This window comes from Hyaena hyaena, unplaced genomic scaffold (genome assembly GCF_003009895.1).
Source record: "Hyaena hyaena isolate Hyena2069 unplaced genomic scaffold, ASM300989v1 scaffold_314, whole genome shotgun sequence".
NCBI lineage: Eukaryota > Metazoa > Chordata > Mammalia > Carnivora > Hyaenidae > Hyaena > Hyaena hyaena.
This window is the reverse complement of record NW_024080947.1, coordinates 965,802-980,421: the sequence shown is the minus strand read 5'-3', so window position 1 is coordinate 980,421 and position 14,620 is coordinate 965,802. Positions and strand designations below refer to the sequence as shown.

General features: G+C 35.0%; 1 protein-coding gene across 5 annotated transcripts in view; it reads left to right on the top strand.

Annotated features, from left to right (window-relative positions):
- Nucleotides 1–14,620, top strand: part of ZEB1 (zinc finger E-box binding homeobox 1) — a 197,909-nt gene that overhangs the window by 162,711 nt on the left and 20,578 nt on the right. For 2 of the 5 annotated variants that reach the window (XM_039248652.1, XM_039248655.1), the window contains exons 3-4: nt 4,084–4,146; nt 11,576–11,737. In XM_039248652.1, coding sequence (XP_039104583.1) covers nt 4,084–4,146; nt 11,576–11,737 — 225 coding nt within the window. The remainder of the gene's footprint in view (nt 1–4,083; nt 4,147–11,575; nt 11,738–14,620) is intronic. The other 3 variants (XM_039248653.1, XM_039248657.1, XM_039248656.1) reach the window with 3 other exon arrangements.

The following is a 14,620-nucleotide window of genomic DNA, read 5'->3' as shown; positions in this document are numbered from 1 at the left end:
ATGGATAACAGCATTCTAGGCAGAGGGGTCAGTTTGAGAAAAGGCAGGTGTAAATGTGCATGGCATGTGTGGATGTATGTTATAGAGAAAGAGATGAAAGCAGGAAAGGAAAAAATGTGTCAGTTATCTGCTTCTTGTGCCTTATTAGAAATTGCGATAAAATATTCCCACAAACATATTTGAAATGGCTAGAAACACATCGGTATGAATTCAAAATGAGAGTTACAGAATTGTGAACATGTGCTTAATACTCAGTCCTGTACTTTGAACTGTTCTATCCTGCCATTGACATTAAGTCTTCCGGATTTTTGGTTAACATGAATTGCATTTGCCATCCTTGTTTTTCCTCACTAGGAATTACATCTTATGGCAAAATAAATAAGTGCTCTCCTGCTAGGAATTTACCCAAGGGATACAGAAATGCTGAGGCATAGGAGCACATGTACCCCAATGTTCATAGCAGCACTCTCCACAATAGCTAAAACATGGAAAGAGCCTAAGTGTCCATCAACAGATGAATGGATCAAGAAGATGTGGTTTATCTATACCATGGAATACTACATGGCAATGAGAAACAATGAAATCTGGCCATGTGTAGCAACATGGATGGACCTTGAGGGTGTTATGCTGAGCGAAATAAGTCAGGCAGAGAAGGACAAATATCATATGTTTGCACGTATAGGAGGATTAGGAGGAACTTGACGGAGGAACAAGGGGGAGAAGAAGGGCGGAAATGGTGGGGGAAAGGGAGAGAGGCAAACCATGAGAGACTCTTGAAAGCTGACAAAAACTGAGGACTGATGGATGTGGGGGGGAGGGGGGGATGGGCATGGAGGAGGGCACTTTGGGGATGAGCACTGAGTGTTATGTAGAAACTAATTTGACAATAAACTATTTGTAAAAAAATAAATAAATAAATAAGTGCTCTCTCTTTCTCTCTCTCTCTAAATTTGTGATATCAGCCATTGACTTATTTTTCAGTTAAACTTTTTTAAATGTTTTTTTTAATATTTGTTTACTTTGAGAAAGAGAGAACAAGCTCCACGCTGTCAACACAGAACCCAAAGCAGGGCTCGATCTAACAGACCATGAGATCATGACTTGAGCTGAAACAAAGAGACGCCCAACCAACTGAGCCACTAGGCTACCCTAAACTTTTAATTTTGAGATAATGTTAGACTTGCAAATAATTCACAAATAGTTGTAGATTCACAAATAAAGAGATCCCATATGCGCTTTACTCCTTTTTCCCCCAATGGTAACATCTTGTAAAACTATAGTACAGTTATCACAACCAGAATATTGACGTTGATATGGACACGATACAGAACAATTCCATAGAGCTCCCTCATTGCCTTTTATACGCCCATCCTCCCCTACCATAGCTCTGCCCCAAACCTAACCCCTCACAACCACAGATTTCTTCTCCATTTTTATAATTTTGTTATTTCAAGAGTGTTACATAAATAGAATCATATAGCATGTAATCTTTTGGATTGGCTTTTTTCACTCCATAATTTCTTGAGAGATTGATCTAAGTTTCTGCATGCATCAGTAAATTGTCCCTTTTGTTGCTGAGAAGTATTTCATGACCTATTTTTCAGATGTATTTTGCCATTATTTGAAAAAACAAAATCTTGTTACTCAGGAGTTTTTCCTCATTTGTGTATTTGCTTTGGAGTTTAAACTAAAGCAAAAGCCTTAGGAGCATTCCAGTTTACCTTTCTAAATTGTAAGCTGGTTGGTCAGTCACAATGTGCTGACATTAGTAAGTCTTCACAGGAGAGAAAAATCTTTTGCACAAGGAGATTCTACTACTTTACCATTACCTTTTCTAAACTTTAAGTAAAATCAGAACACATGAAGGATAAGTCTGCTTGAACAGTATTGAGCTGTTGCCAGTACACCCTCATGTTGGTCCATGGAAGGAGCAGGAAGGAGCTCATTGCTGGCAGCACTCCATAGTGAAAGAAGTGTGTTCACACTGCAGACAAGCTTTAGGATATTTTCTGTTTAGGCAGTATGGCAATATGATTTCAGTTGTTCAAAATTCCAGCCCCAATAATTAGGGAAAGAATGGGGACTCCCAGGTTTTTTTTTCTTTTTTTACAGTTTTATTTATTTTTGAGAGACAGGGAGAGACAGAGCATGAGCAGGGGAGGGTCAGAAAGAGGGAGACACAGAATTCAAAGCAGGTTTCAGGGTCTGAGCTGTCAGGACAGAGCCCAACGCTGGGCTCAAACCCACGAACCATGAGATCATGACCTGAGCCAAAGTCGGACATTCAACCAACTGAGCCATCCAGGTGCCCCAGAGACTTCCAGCTTTTTAATCAAAGTACATAAGTGTGGGACCAGATTCTGAAGTATGTTAAATGTTCCTCTAAGGAGCCTTGATTTTATCCCAAGCAGAAATGAAGGAATAAAGAAATGAATAAATCATCTAATTGAATTGCAGATTTTTAATTAGCTATAATAACTGTAAGTAGAAAAATTAGTAATGTCCAAAATATCATTTTAACTTTTAATATCATTGTCCTCTCCCATCTTAGTAATAACTGTGGCTTGATTTTCATTTGAGGAGAAATAAAGGGCACAAATAGATCTACAATAAATAATTATATTATCATCATATAATTATCCAATTGTCATATTGTTTATTATTTTAATTTAAGTAGGTGCTTCAGAGAGAGAAGAAAAATATGTTAGAGATTAGCAAACACTGGTGTTTATCCTACTGCATTATAAACACTTTAGCAGGGGTTTTTTAATTGTCATTTGGCTGATGGCAGGTATAAAATGAGGATACAAGTTAATTGGAAGTTAACCTCATTATTACCTACATTAGATAGTGTTTTTTATGCCGATCTAAAGAGACTTATGTATATTTTAACTATTTTTCACATAGCAATCATCTTTAAGTACTAATATAAAAGTTAATGAGTAAAGAAAATCTGCTGAATAAATCTATCTGATAATCCAAGGCACTTACAGAAATGCATGCTTTATGTGAGCAAAAATATTTCTTGATGAGTGTTCCATTTCTCAATTCAGTTATCAAATTTAGGGGAAGTCTAAATCAAGAGTTTTGACTGGCATATTCAATGGGGTTTGATTAGGGTGTGATAACTACAATGTGATGTTTTAGCATGACTTTATAAGTATTCTGATCATAATTATATATGGACTCAGCTACCAGATTTTTTAAAAGCAATTTTTAACTCTATCATGTCTTCTATATATGCACATGTTTCTTAATAAACTATTAGAATCAATAAAATGTACATGAATGTACAAAAATGTCCTTTCTGCTTGCCAAAATAATACTCATTTTTACTCTGATCTTATTCTCTATAGAATACTACAGCCAGCTCACTCTAAGCCTAAGTGGCAAAGGGAGATAAAGTAACATCTAAAAATGTTTACCAGTAGTTTGATTATGATTTATCGGTAGTTAGAATAATGAATAGAGTGAAAGAGGAAGTACATGCTGTAGGTGTTTACTCTGGTCACAGTGACATTTAGTACAGTCTTCCCTCTCGTTGTCTGAGACTCTGGTTATACAGTGTAGCAGAAAGCAGGTCCTGCTACTTCAGACCTGAATTCAAATTCCACGTCTACTAACCTCTTCAAGCCTCAAGTTTTGATTGTCTTTTTTTTAACTTATAAAATAGGTGTTGTGAAGGTTAAAAGAACTAAGTTTATAAAGCAGCTAGCACAGTGCCTAAAACATAGAAATTTGTGCCTTGCGGAAGAAATAAAAAAAGGAATCCCACTATCTAGAGGTAGAACTCCTCTCCCAAATAAACACTAAAGTCCCAGTATGCTTGTAATTCTAATGTATATATAACTCCTGGGTTATAGATAAATATTCACTAATTTTGCTTTTTTAATGTACCTTTGTGAGTTGGGTAAAACTATCTGCTTAATTTTTTTTAAAAGTTTACTTTTCAAGGACACATTACTTCTAAAAGGGAAAAAAATCCAAATTAAATATAATCTAAAAGTTCCTTTTCAGATTTCTAGATGTTAAAAATGTTTGTGACACACGGACCTATTTTAATCCTCTGTTCTTTGATTTTAGCAGGAAAGGAAGGACAAGAAATCCTGGGGCCTGAAGCTCAGGCAGATGAAGCGGGATGTGCAGGTACTCTCTTGTCATTTTCTTTCATACTGTAGCCTTTGAACAAGGTCTTTTGTGTCACTGGTTTTTGCATTTGTGAGTCGTGAAGTTAGTCTATTTCCTCCTCTTTCATCTTGACCTCCTTCAGTGTTTAAGTACCCAGGCAAATAGGGCACTATATGAAAAGTTAGGCGTTTATATTCTTTAAATGCAGCGTAAATTTGCAGATTCATAAAATATGACATATTTTCCATTCTATAAAAATGATGAGTATAACATACAGATAATCTAAAAAATAAGTATTTAAGTGATGATTTGAATATATATCAGAATTTTTACTGAAGCTATAGAAATACAGATTTAACTATTTTGAGTTTCATTATTAGTTACCAGGATCTGCATTGAGTTGCCCACAAGACAGAAAGCAGAAGGGAGAAGAATAAGCAAATGTCATGAGTTATCTATAAACCGGATGAGAATCATGAATATTGATGAGCTGAGGTGGAATTTGAGCCTTGAAAAAGGCCAAGATGAAGTTAAATTATAGTAAACAGGGAAATTTGCTTCCAGATGACTAAAAGTACATACTCCCGGAGACTTAAGGCTATTCCTCTGTAATGTATTCAAATCAGATTTATAAAGCAAAAGAATAGGGGTGCCTGGGTGGCTCAGTCAGTTAAGGGTCCGACTTTAGCTCAGGTCCTGACTCACAGTTTGCCAGTTCAAGCCCCACGTTGGGCTCTGTGCTAACAGCTCAGAGCCTGGAGCCTGCTTATGATTCTGTCTCCCTCTCTCTCTGCCCTTCCCCTACTTGTGCTCTGTCTCTGTCTCTCTCTCTCTCTCAAAAATAAATAAGCATTAAAAAATTATTTTAAAGAGCAAAAGAGTACGTGGAAAACTTAAATTCAGATCTTATTATAACACCAGGCACTTCTGCGTCTTGTAAGTCAGCTAGAACTCTTGGAATGTAAACTGCAAATATGAATTCCAAGTTACTAAAACATTTTTTCAAAATACTGTACTTTGGGGCACCTGAGTGGTTCAGTTGGTTAAGTGGTTGACTTCAGCTCAGGTCTTGATCTCACAGTTCATGAGTTCCAGCCCCACGTTGGGCTCTGTGCTGACAGCTTTGGATTCTGGGTCTCCCTCTGTCTGTCCCTCCCCCGCCTTCTCTCTCTCTCTCTGTCAAAAATAAATAAACATTAAAAATTTTTTTAAAGAAAATGCTATCTTAAAAAATACTGTACTTAAAAGTAGTATAATTGTATTTTGTATATTCCACCATAAATTAGAAATTTCTATCATAATGTTAAATAAATTTTCTTTTTTTTCTTTTTTTTTGGTTTAACAATTCTAGTTTTACAGTGCATTCTAGTAATATTCCATAGAGCATTATAAATGATCTTCCATTATATGAGTATATTTCATAGTAATATGTCAAAAATGGATTTTCATCTATAATATAAACAAGCACTGCCGTACATGGCAGTCAGTTCTGTAAAACCAAGAGTAAATCTTTGTGCTGTTATTAAAGATGCATTCCAAATTAATTAAATAATACCGGGGTATGTGAAGATTTATGGTATCTGCTGCCTAAGATTTTATATTCTGCCTTTAACTTGGTTGTATTTAACTTGCATGAATAATGTATCCAATATATATGTCATCAAGTATTTGTCATGCTAACTTACACATTATATAAAATATTCAAACTAGATATGTGTTGTTAGTAAATAGTATTAATGAACACAAAAGAATGCTGTTTATTACTCCTTTACTGAATGTTAGATGACTTCTATTACCAGAGTTACAGGGCATCTTGTGCCCTTTTAGGCAAAATGCTGTCAAAACAAACATTCACAATTCCAAGTGTCAGTATTTCACCTCACACTTTGCTCTTCACTACTAAAATAAATAAATTTCTTTCAGTTTGAAGTACTGAGTAGCATATAAATTCCCTTCACCCCTCCCCCTCTCTGCAAAAATCACATGTAACCTTGTACTAACTTAAATTGTTGCTGAAATATGGTCCCTCCACCCAGAGGAAGGTGATCCCTGCAGCTTTATTTCCCTGGAACGTGGGGAGTTAGGAGCAAGCAAACATTTAATAACACCCTAAGAAGTGTAGTTTTGAGGAAAGAAGGGCAAAAATTAGACATCTGAGACTTTTGAGCATTAAAACTTGAAAGTTATGTTTTGTCTTTGCTTTTGTTACTTCCTTGGCTTCTAGGGAATGATGTGCTGACAAAGTAAACAAAAACATTGTACATAGGTCATCATCATTAGTTCAGAACTTTGTCAGATCCTTTCTTCAGCTGACTTCCTTTTGCAATTCATGAAGTTAAGAGAACTGAAGTCTCAGCTTAGTATTCAGAGAGTGAAAAATTCACCCAAAACCTCCTTTGTTCCTTCTGAGCATCCCTTTTTTGTTTATATAGTTAATAGTTTTGCCAAGTTTGAAAAGTGGAAGATAGAAAGAAGCTGAAGGATACTTTATTCCAATGGAAATTATTGATAGCTAAATAAAAATTTTAAATCTTTATATTAAATGTTTGCCCTTCTCTCCTTGCTCTAATTTGTGATTATAACCCTGTAATTCTACACTTTGGCAAATGGTTATGGTCATACGGTCCTATGGTCCAAAGTAATTTTATACTTTGACAGTCAGCTCTGAGTTTTGTCATATCTAAAGAAAGCCAAATTATCATTATGTTTCTATATATGTATTCATCTCTCTACTATTTAAATTTATAAGTTTATCAGTGTTAAGACTAGAAATTTTGCTTTCAAACTGACCTTTTTATGATGTGTATGTCTCAATACTTTAAATTTATGTGTAAAACTGAAACATTTCTGGTCTCTGCTTGAAAGTGTTTTGGTTAGATGCGGGCTCACAGAGACAGTTTAGTTTAGTTGGAGAAACCAAGATTTGATACCACATCCCTAATACCAAATATTTGATCTAATAGTAACACTTTTTTACTACGTGATTTTAAAGGTTATTTAAGTTTTCTGATCCTGTTTTTTATATTGAGAAAACTTTCAATTGATAAATTATAATGCTCACCTTATAGGACTGCTTTGAGGAAAATAGCTAACAATTACATAGCACTTAACGTACAGATATAGTACCAAACACATACTATATTAATTTAATTCTCACAAGTACCCTAAGAGATTCCATTATTGTCCTCCAAATTTTATATTATGTAGACTGATTATATATTATCTCACATATTTGTTAATATACATTTAATTTTTTTTATTTTAAGTGTAAATAGTTACAATCTAATTTCTGAAATATTAAAAATGACATTTTAATATCATTCTTCTATGGGAAATCCATAACAATTTAATGCCTGCTAATCATTCAGTTTTTAAAAATATGAGTAAGCTCTTCTTCAAGAGTCAGAAATGTTACAGTGTTTACTCCTTGAACTCATGAAAAAGAATTTGATGCTAATATAGTTTGTATTTCCTATTTGAAGTTATTTTTGATCAGTTGTCATTTCTTTATAAGAAAAACATGCATATAAATTAAAATTTAAGTTTCTTCTTAATTTCTAGGGACAAGACTCTTTAAGATTTTTTTTAATTTATGGATTTATCATATAATTATCAGTACTACACAGTTGGCCACAACATAAATACGTTACAAATTCTAATAAATAATTATTAAAGAAAAATGTTACTGGACATGAAATTAAAGGAGCTGAAGTATTCTTCAATGAATTCATTTATCAATAGTTTAACGTTACTTATTTCTAGAAGAAAAAATGTTGAACATTAATTCTGTTTCTGTGGTTTGTTTAGCACTGAGATAACCTTATTCTCATAAATAAAAAGGTGCAGTACATTTTTGTGATAACTGATTTACTTGGTTCTTCATACAGCTTTAGAATTATGTGCAAAGAGTTATGGCTTTATATCAATAAAATATTTTCGGTGTGATTAACTAACAGTTCTATTAAATGCTCCTTCAATTCTGTTGAAAGCAAAAATTCAAAGCTATCTGATTTGCTCAAGAATTTGTTTCCCAGTCATTAGAATCAGCCACTCCCTGATTATCTGGGACGTATACCAAGAAGACTTTACCAACACTTAAGGAACAAAGGACTGATGATATCTGTTTTTGGCTTTTGTTATTTTTTCCTCTCACTTAGAGGCACGTGATTAAGATATTCAGAAATGGTTGGGGAAATTGAAATATTGTTAATTTCAGTACCTTTTAGTAAAATTTCTTTTATCTTACCACATGAGGAAACAATATTTTCATCCATGCCTTAGAGCTACAAATTTAGTTCATTCAGTTTCTGGAAATTTTGTACCTAATCACCACTAGCAAAACCAGGTATTACTGTTATACCAAGCAGTCAGATCAGACTTTCAGGAAAAAAGTATGTTTTCACTTTTCTAATTCAAATAATTTTGCCAATACACTCTGAGAAATTTTATAAAAATGTCCTATATGGGAAACATGTAAATTATAAGTAATGAGAAACATACAAAGTATAAACGTGTCTTTTAAAAACAGATTATTCACTAACTATAGAGAACAAACTAATGGTTACCAGAGAGGAGGTAGATGGGAGATGGTTAAATAGGTGATGAGGATTAAGGAGTGTACTTATCGTGATGAGCACTGAGTATTGTACAGACATGTTGAATCACTACATTGTACACCTGAAACTAACATAACACTGTATATTAACTAGACTGCAATTAAAATTAAAAACAATAACTTTTTTAAAATTGATTATTCAGTATTGAGGTTAATTTTATCTAATGTAATTTTTATAAGCTATAAAAATTTTTGTCTCTAAATGAGTAGTACCTTTAGAACCAGTCAGTATATAGGTAGGTGAGCTTATAACTTAACTGAAGATGCAAGTTTCATGCATAAAATAGACTGCAGACTTCTGAAAAATGTATGCTATTTAAAACTCAGTATTCTAACATCTAGCCTAGATGCATACACACACACCACACACACGCACACTTAATAGGATATAGAAAAATAAACTTTTTATAAGTGAGAATTGAAATATAATTTAATGAAAATATTTTTAAGTATCTTGTAACCTATATGGAATCAATAAATCACATAAAACTTAAATTTCATTTATGAGTATTATCTAGTTTAACTTGAAAACATTGAAAAGACTTAGTGACATGGACTCGTATTGCATTAGCTGTTCAAAAATGCTTATTTTTCCATCTATTGACAGATTGTAGGAATAATTTTTGAAAATACTCTTTGCTTTTCTCTGACCGGGTTCCTGAGGAGAAGTGAATTTTTTAATAATAGAGAATTGAACAGATGGGGTAATTAAAGGAAAATTACTCTCAATTCCTTTGGCCCTACTATTATATAGTCGATTTCAGAGCTTCCTTACTCCAGAATATCCCCATTTCAGTCACCAGGCTTTACCCCCAATAGAAATCCATGTGAACAAGAAAAACTAGAAGGCCTATTGTGGTTGTATGTTGCCTTGATTAATCAATAACTTTTCCCCAGTCAGTATTCTGAATGTTTTCCTTTGGCAACCTGGAGGTTTTTATACTCCAAGGCAATGCACTATATTAATATATTTGGATATGCCTTTTTCTCTTCTTCCTTTTAAGTTTAAGCAAAGGAGGGGGTACCTGGATGGCTCAATTGGTTAAGCATCTGACTCTTGATTTTGGCTCAGGTCATGATCTCACAGTTTGTGAGATGGAGCCCCCACACAGGGCCCCACGTTGGCCGTGCAGAGACTGCTTGAGATTCTTTCTCTCTCTCTCTCTCCCTCCCTCCCTCCCTCCCTCCCATGCTTCCTCCCTCCCTCTCTCCCTTCCTCCCTCCCTCTCTCTCCCTCTCTTTCTTCCCCTTTCTTGCTTACCCCTCCCAAAAAAATAAACATTTTTTAACAAGTTTAAGCAAAGGATACTATGAAAAGGGGGTAGTGGAGAGAAGATCCTTCTGAATTCTAAGAAAGAATATACAGAGAAGTTGAGGATTTAAAAACAAACTCCCTTAAAACCCACAGGACCACTTACTTCTTAAAATGCCTTCATGTACCCCTGGATCTAGTAACCCAATGCTAAATAATTGATAGCTATTGGCTATCAATTTGATAGCTATTGGCTGTATCAAAAAGTAGGGGGGAAATGGTGATTACTATGTCATTGGCTTTAAGGTTTTAAACAGCAACTGTCATGAGGAGTTCAGTTGCTACTACTGTGCAGGAGATTTAGCAAGACTCTTTCAATAACTGTTAAACAAAAACATGCCCATACCTCAGCATTTCAATTTGGACCTATTTTAGTCTGCTGGGAAATGCTGTTTTACAAATTTAGAACTGACAGTTCAGCCTAAAGTGTATAAAGAAGTCAGCCATGAGACACCAGGGAGCCATACAACCCATTACAGTACTACCACCATGGAGTAGACGCTGTCCTCTGGAGCCAGCAGACAAAATGGAGGAAAACCATAGTGCAGCAATCCTGCTTTAGAAACTCAGCGGCACTTTGGAGTACTTCTCAAAGTTGAAAGCATTACATTATCTCTTGAATCTTTCTAACTGAAGGAAAAAAATGCCTCTGTCCTAATCCCACTGTTAAACATTTATTAAGTCAGAAATAGAGAAAGAATAGCTTTGTATATACATATGGCTATTAAAGAAGATAAGCAGTTTTATGGATTTGATACGCTTTGAGTCTTGCTAAAAGTTTTTCTAACTCTAGATAACTATTAACACTGTTTTCTAAGAAATCACATAACTGAACTGTACTTCAAAGTGGTTTATATTGAGAATGATTCAGATTTAAGCTACAACTCTAATATCCAGTAGGTTGCTAGGAGGGACTAAGGTTTGAGAACTCAGTTGTTCTCTTCCTTTTTTCTTTGTTTTATCATTCAGTGAATTAAGAATTCAGTCAACTATATTAGCTTTTCTGTGTCTTGTTTATCAGTAAAGTGGACTAGAAGTACAACTGTAAAGTTTAAAAGAGATTATTATGAAAATTTCGAGATTTTTATTGTAACACTTTCTAAAAGACTTTTCAGTAGGGACACCTGGATAGCTCAGTTGGTTAAGCATCTGATTCTTGGTTTCAGCTCAGGTCATGATATTGCATTCATGGGATTGAGCCCCACACCATGCTCTGCACTGACGGCATGGAGCCTGCTTGGGCTTCTCTCTCTCCCTCTCTCTCTTCCCTTCCTTCTCTCTCTCTCTCTCTCTCTGTCTCTGTCTCACTCTCAAAATAAGTAAATAAACATTTTTAAAAACATAAAAGACTTAATAGAGGACAACAGTATGAGTGAATTTTGTTTTTACTTTTTGGTAAATATTTCCTACAAATTCAAGAACAATAATATATTCTCTTAAGGTAAATAATTTCTTATCTAGAAAAACTTTGTAACAACTTGGCGGTGAATTGCTTTCTATAAAGTATGCATTTCTTTTAGTAAAAGATGATGAATGTGACTCAGATGCAGAAAATGAACAAAACCATGATCCTAATGTTGAAGAATTCCTGCAACAACAAGACACTGCTGTCATTTACCCTGAGGCACCTGAAGAGGACCAGAGGCAGGGCACACCAGAAGCCAGTGGTCATGATGAAAATGGTAAACGGAGCTTCACAGTTGTTTTCACTTTCATCTTTAAAGGATTATTTCCATAGCTCTACAATGGGAACCTACTCCACTCTAGGGAACATTTTTCCAAACTAGAATTTATTGCAGGTGCCTACAGAAAATAATCTCCGTAATGAATGGAACATTTTTATGATTGCAGTATAGTGTTAAATAAGTGGTATCTGTATAGTGATAACACCGCTGTAGTGAAATGCTTAGAACAGTGGCTGGTTATTGATTTCCATTAACTCACATGGCAGCAAGTAGAGGGAGCTAGGATGGCCCTTAAATGCCTCTTGATTTTTTTCCCCACTCTTCTAGCAAGCAAAAGATGAGTATCTGATTTGGAGACAAATGGGGTTTTTTATATCTGCTCTAGTCCATTCATTCTGATACAGACAGCCAGTGTATAAAAAGTGGTAAAGTGTCAGGTCACCTGGGTGGCTCAGTTGGTCAAGCGTCGGACTTTGGCTCAGGTCATGGTCTCGTGGTTCATGAGCTCAAGCCCCATATTGGACTCTCTGCTGTCAGCGTAGGGCCTGCTTCAAATCCTCTGTCCCCCCTCCCTCCACTCTACCCCCACTGTCTGTCTATCTGTCTCTCTCTCTCTCTCTCTCTCTCCTCTCTCTCCTCTCTCCTCTCTCAAAAATAAATAAATATTTTTTAAGTGGCAAAATGCAATAATACTAATAAGTTCGTACCCTCCTGGAAGGAAATTATCTATCATTCTCCCCTTCCAAGCACTAGAAACAGACGCAAATAGCATGCAAATATTCCTTAAGAAATTTTATGCAAGATCTACACCAAGAACTAAGAAGTTACTTGGAATGTATAAGGATATTTAAAATATTAAAATTCTAAATCTGGTTTGATTTTCTAGGGTTCCCAGTCCCTAGATATAAATTAATATTTAAATAATCAACTTTTAAAAAAGACTTTTTTAGAAAAATTTTAGGCTTAGAGCAAAATTGAGGCAGAGGCACAGATATTCCCATGCACCCCTTGCCCCCACGTGTGCATAGTTCTCCCATTATCAGCATAACTCCCCAGAGTGGTACAGGTTTTACCAAGGATGAACCGGCATTGACACATCATAATCACCCAAAATCCATAGTCTGCCTTAGGGTTCATTCTTGGTGTACATTCTTTGGGTTTGGACAGATGTATAATGACATGCATCTGTCATTATATAATAACTTTATAGAATATGTTCAGTGCCCTAAAAATCCTCTATGCTTTGCCTGTTCATCTTTCTCCACCTACCTTCACCCCTAGAAACTACTAATCTTTTTGTGTCTCCATAGTTTTACCTTTTCCAGAATGTCATAGAGTTGGAATTCTATATCATGCAGCCTTTTTAAGTTGGGTTTTTTTCCCCACTTAGTAATAGGCATCTAAGTTTCCTCCATGTATTTTAATGGCTTGATATCTCCTGTGTTTTTAGTACTGAATAATATTCCATTGTCTGGATGTACCACAACTTATTTATCCATTCACCTACTGAAGGACACTTTGGTTACTTCCAAGTTTTGGCAATTATGAATAAAGTTTCTATATACATCTTTGTACAGATTTTTGTGTATACATAAGTTTTAAACCCCTTTGGGTAAAAACCAGGAAGTGCATGTGTTGGATCATATGGTAAGATAAGAGTATGTTTAGTTTTGTAAGAAACTGCCAAACTGTCTTCCAAGGAGGCTATACCACTTGTACCACTTTGCATTCCCACCAGCATTGTGAGTTTCTGTTGCTCCACATCCTCACCAGCATTTTGTGGTGTCAGTTTTTTGGATTTTGACCATTCTGGCAGGTGTGTAGTGGTATTTTATTGTTTTCATTTGCATTTTCCTGATGACATTTGATGTGGAGCATCTTTTCATACTTATTTGCCACTTGTGTATCTTATTCGGTGAGGTGTCTGCTAAAGTCTTTGGACTATTTTGTAATCAAGTTATTTGATTTTTTTATCATTGAGTTTTAAGAGTCCTTTATATATTTTTGGATAATAGTCCTTTATCTGATGTGTCTTTTGCAGATACTTTTGCCAGTCTGTACCTTGTCTTCTAATTCTTTTGATACTATCTTTCACAGAACAGAAGTTTTTCATTTTAACTAAGCCCAGCTTGCCAATTCTTTCTTTCATGGACCATGCCTTTGGTGTTGTATCTAAAATTGGTATTGTCAGACTCATGGTCATCTAGGCTTTCTCTTGTTATGTCCTAGGGGCTTTGTAATTTTGTATTTTACAGTTAGGATTGTGGTCCATGTTGAGTTAACTTTTGTGAAGGGTGTGAGATCTGTGTCTACATTCACTTTTATTTATGCGTGTCCTGGGTTATAGTTGTTCCATTACTATTTGTTGAAAAGACTATGTTTACTCCATTGTATTGTTTTTGCTCTTTTGTCAAAGACCAGTTGACTGTATTTATGAGGATATTTCTGGCTCTGTGTTCCATTGCTCCATTTTTGTATTCTCACACCAATACCACAGTGCCTTGATTTTATAGTAAGTTTTAAAGTCAGGTAGTGTCAATCTTCCAACTTTATTTTTCACCTTCCATATTGCATTGGCTCTTCTGGGTCTTTTGCCTCTTCATATAAACACTAGAATGTTTGTAAATGTCCATAAAATAACTTTCCAGATTTTGACTGGAATTGCATTGGATCAAGTTGGGAGGAACTGGCATCTTGACAATATTAAGTCTTCCTACCCTTAAACATCGAATGTCTCTCCATTCATTTAGTCCTTTGATTGTTTTCATCAGGGTTTTATAGTTTTCCTCTTATAAATCTCATACATATTTTATTAGATTTATGCCTAAGTATTTCAACTTTGTGATGCTAAATAAATGTTATTGTATCAGTCACCTTTAA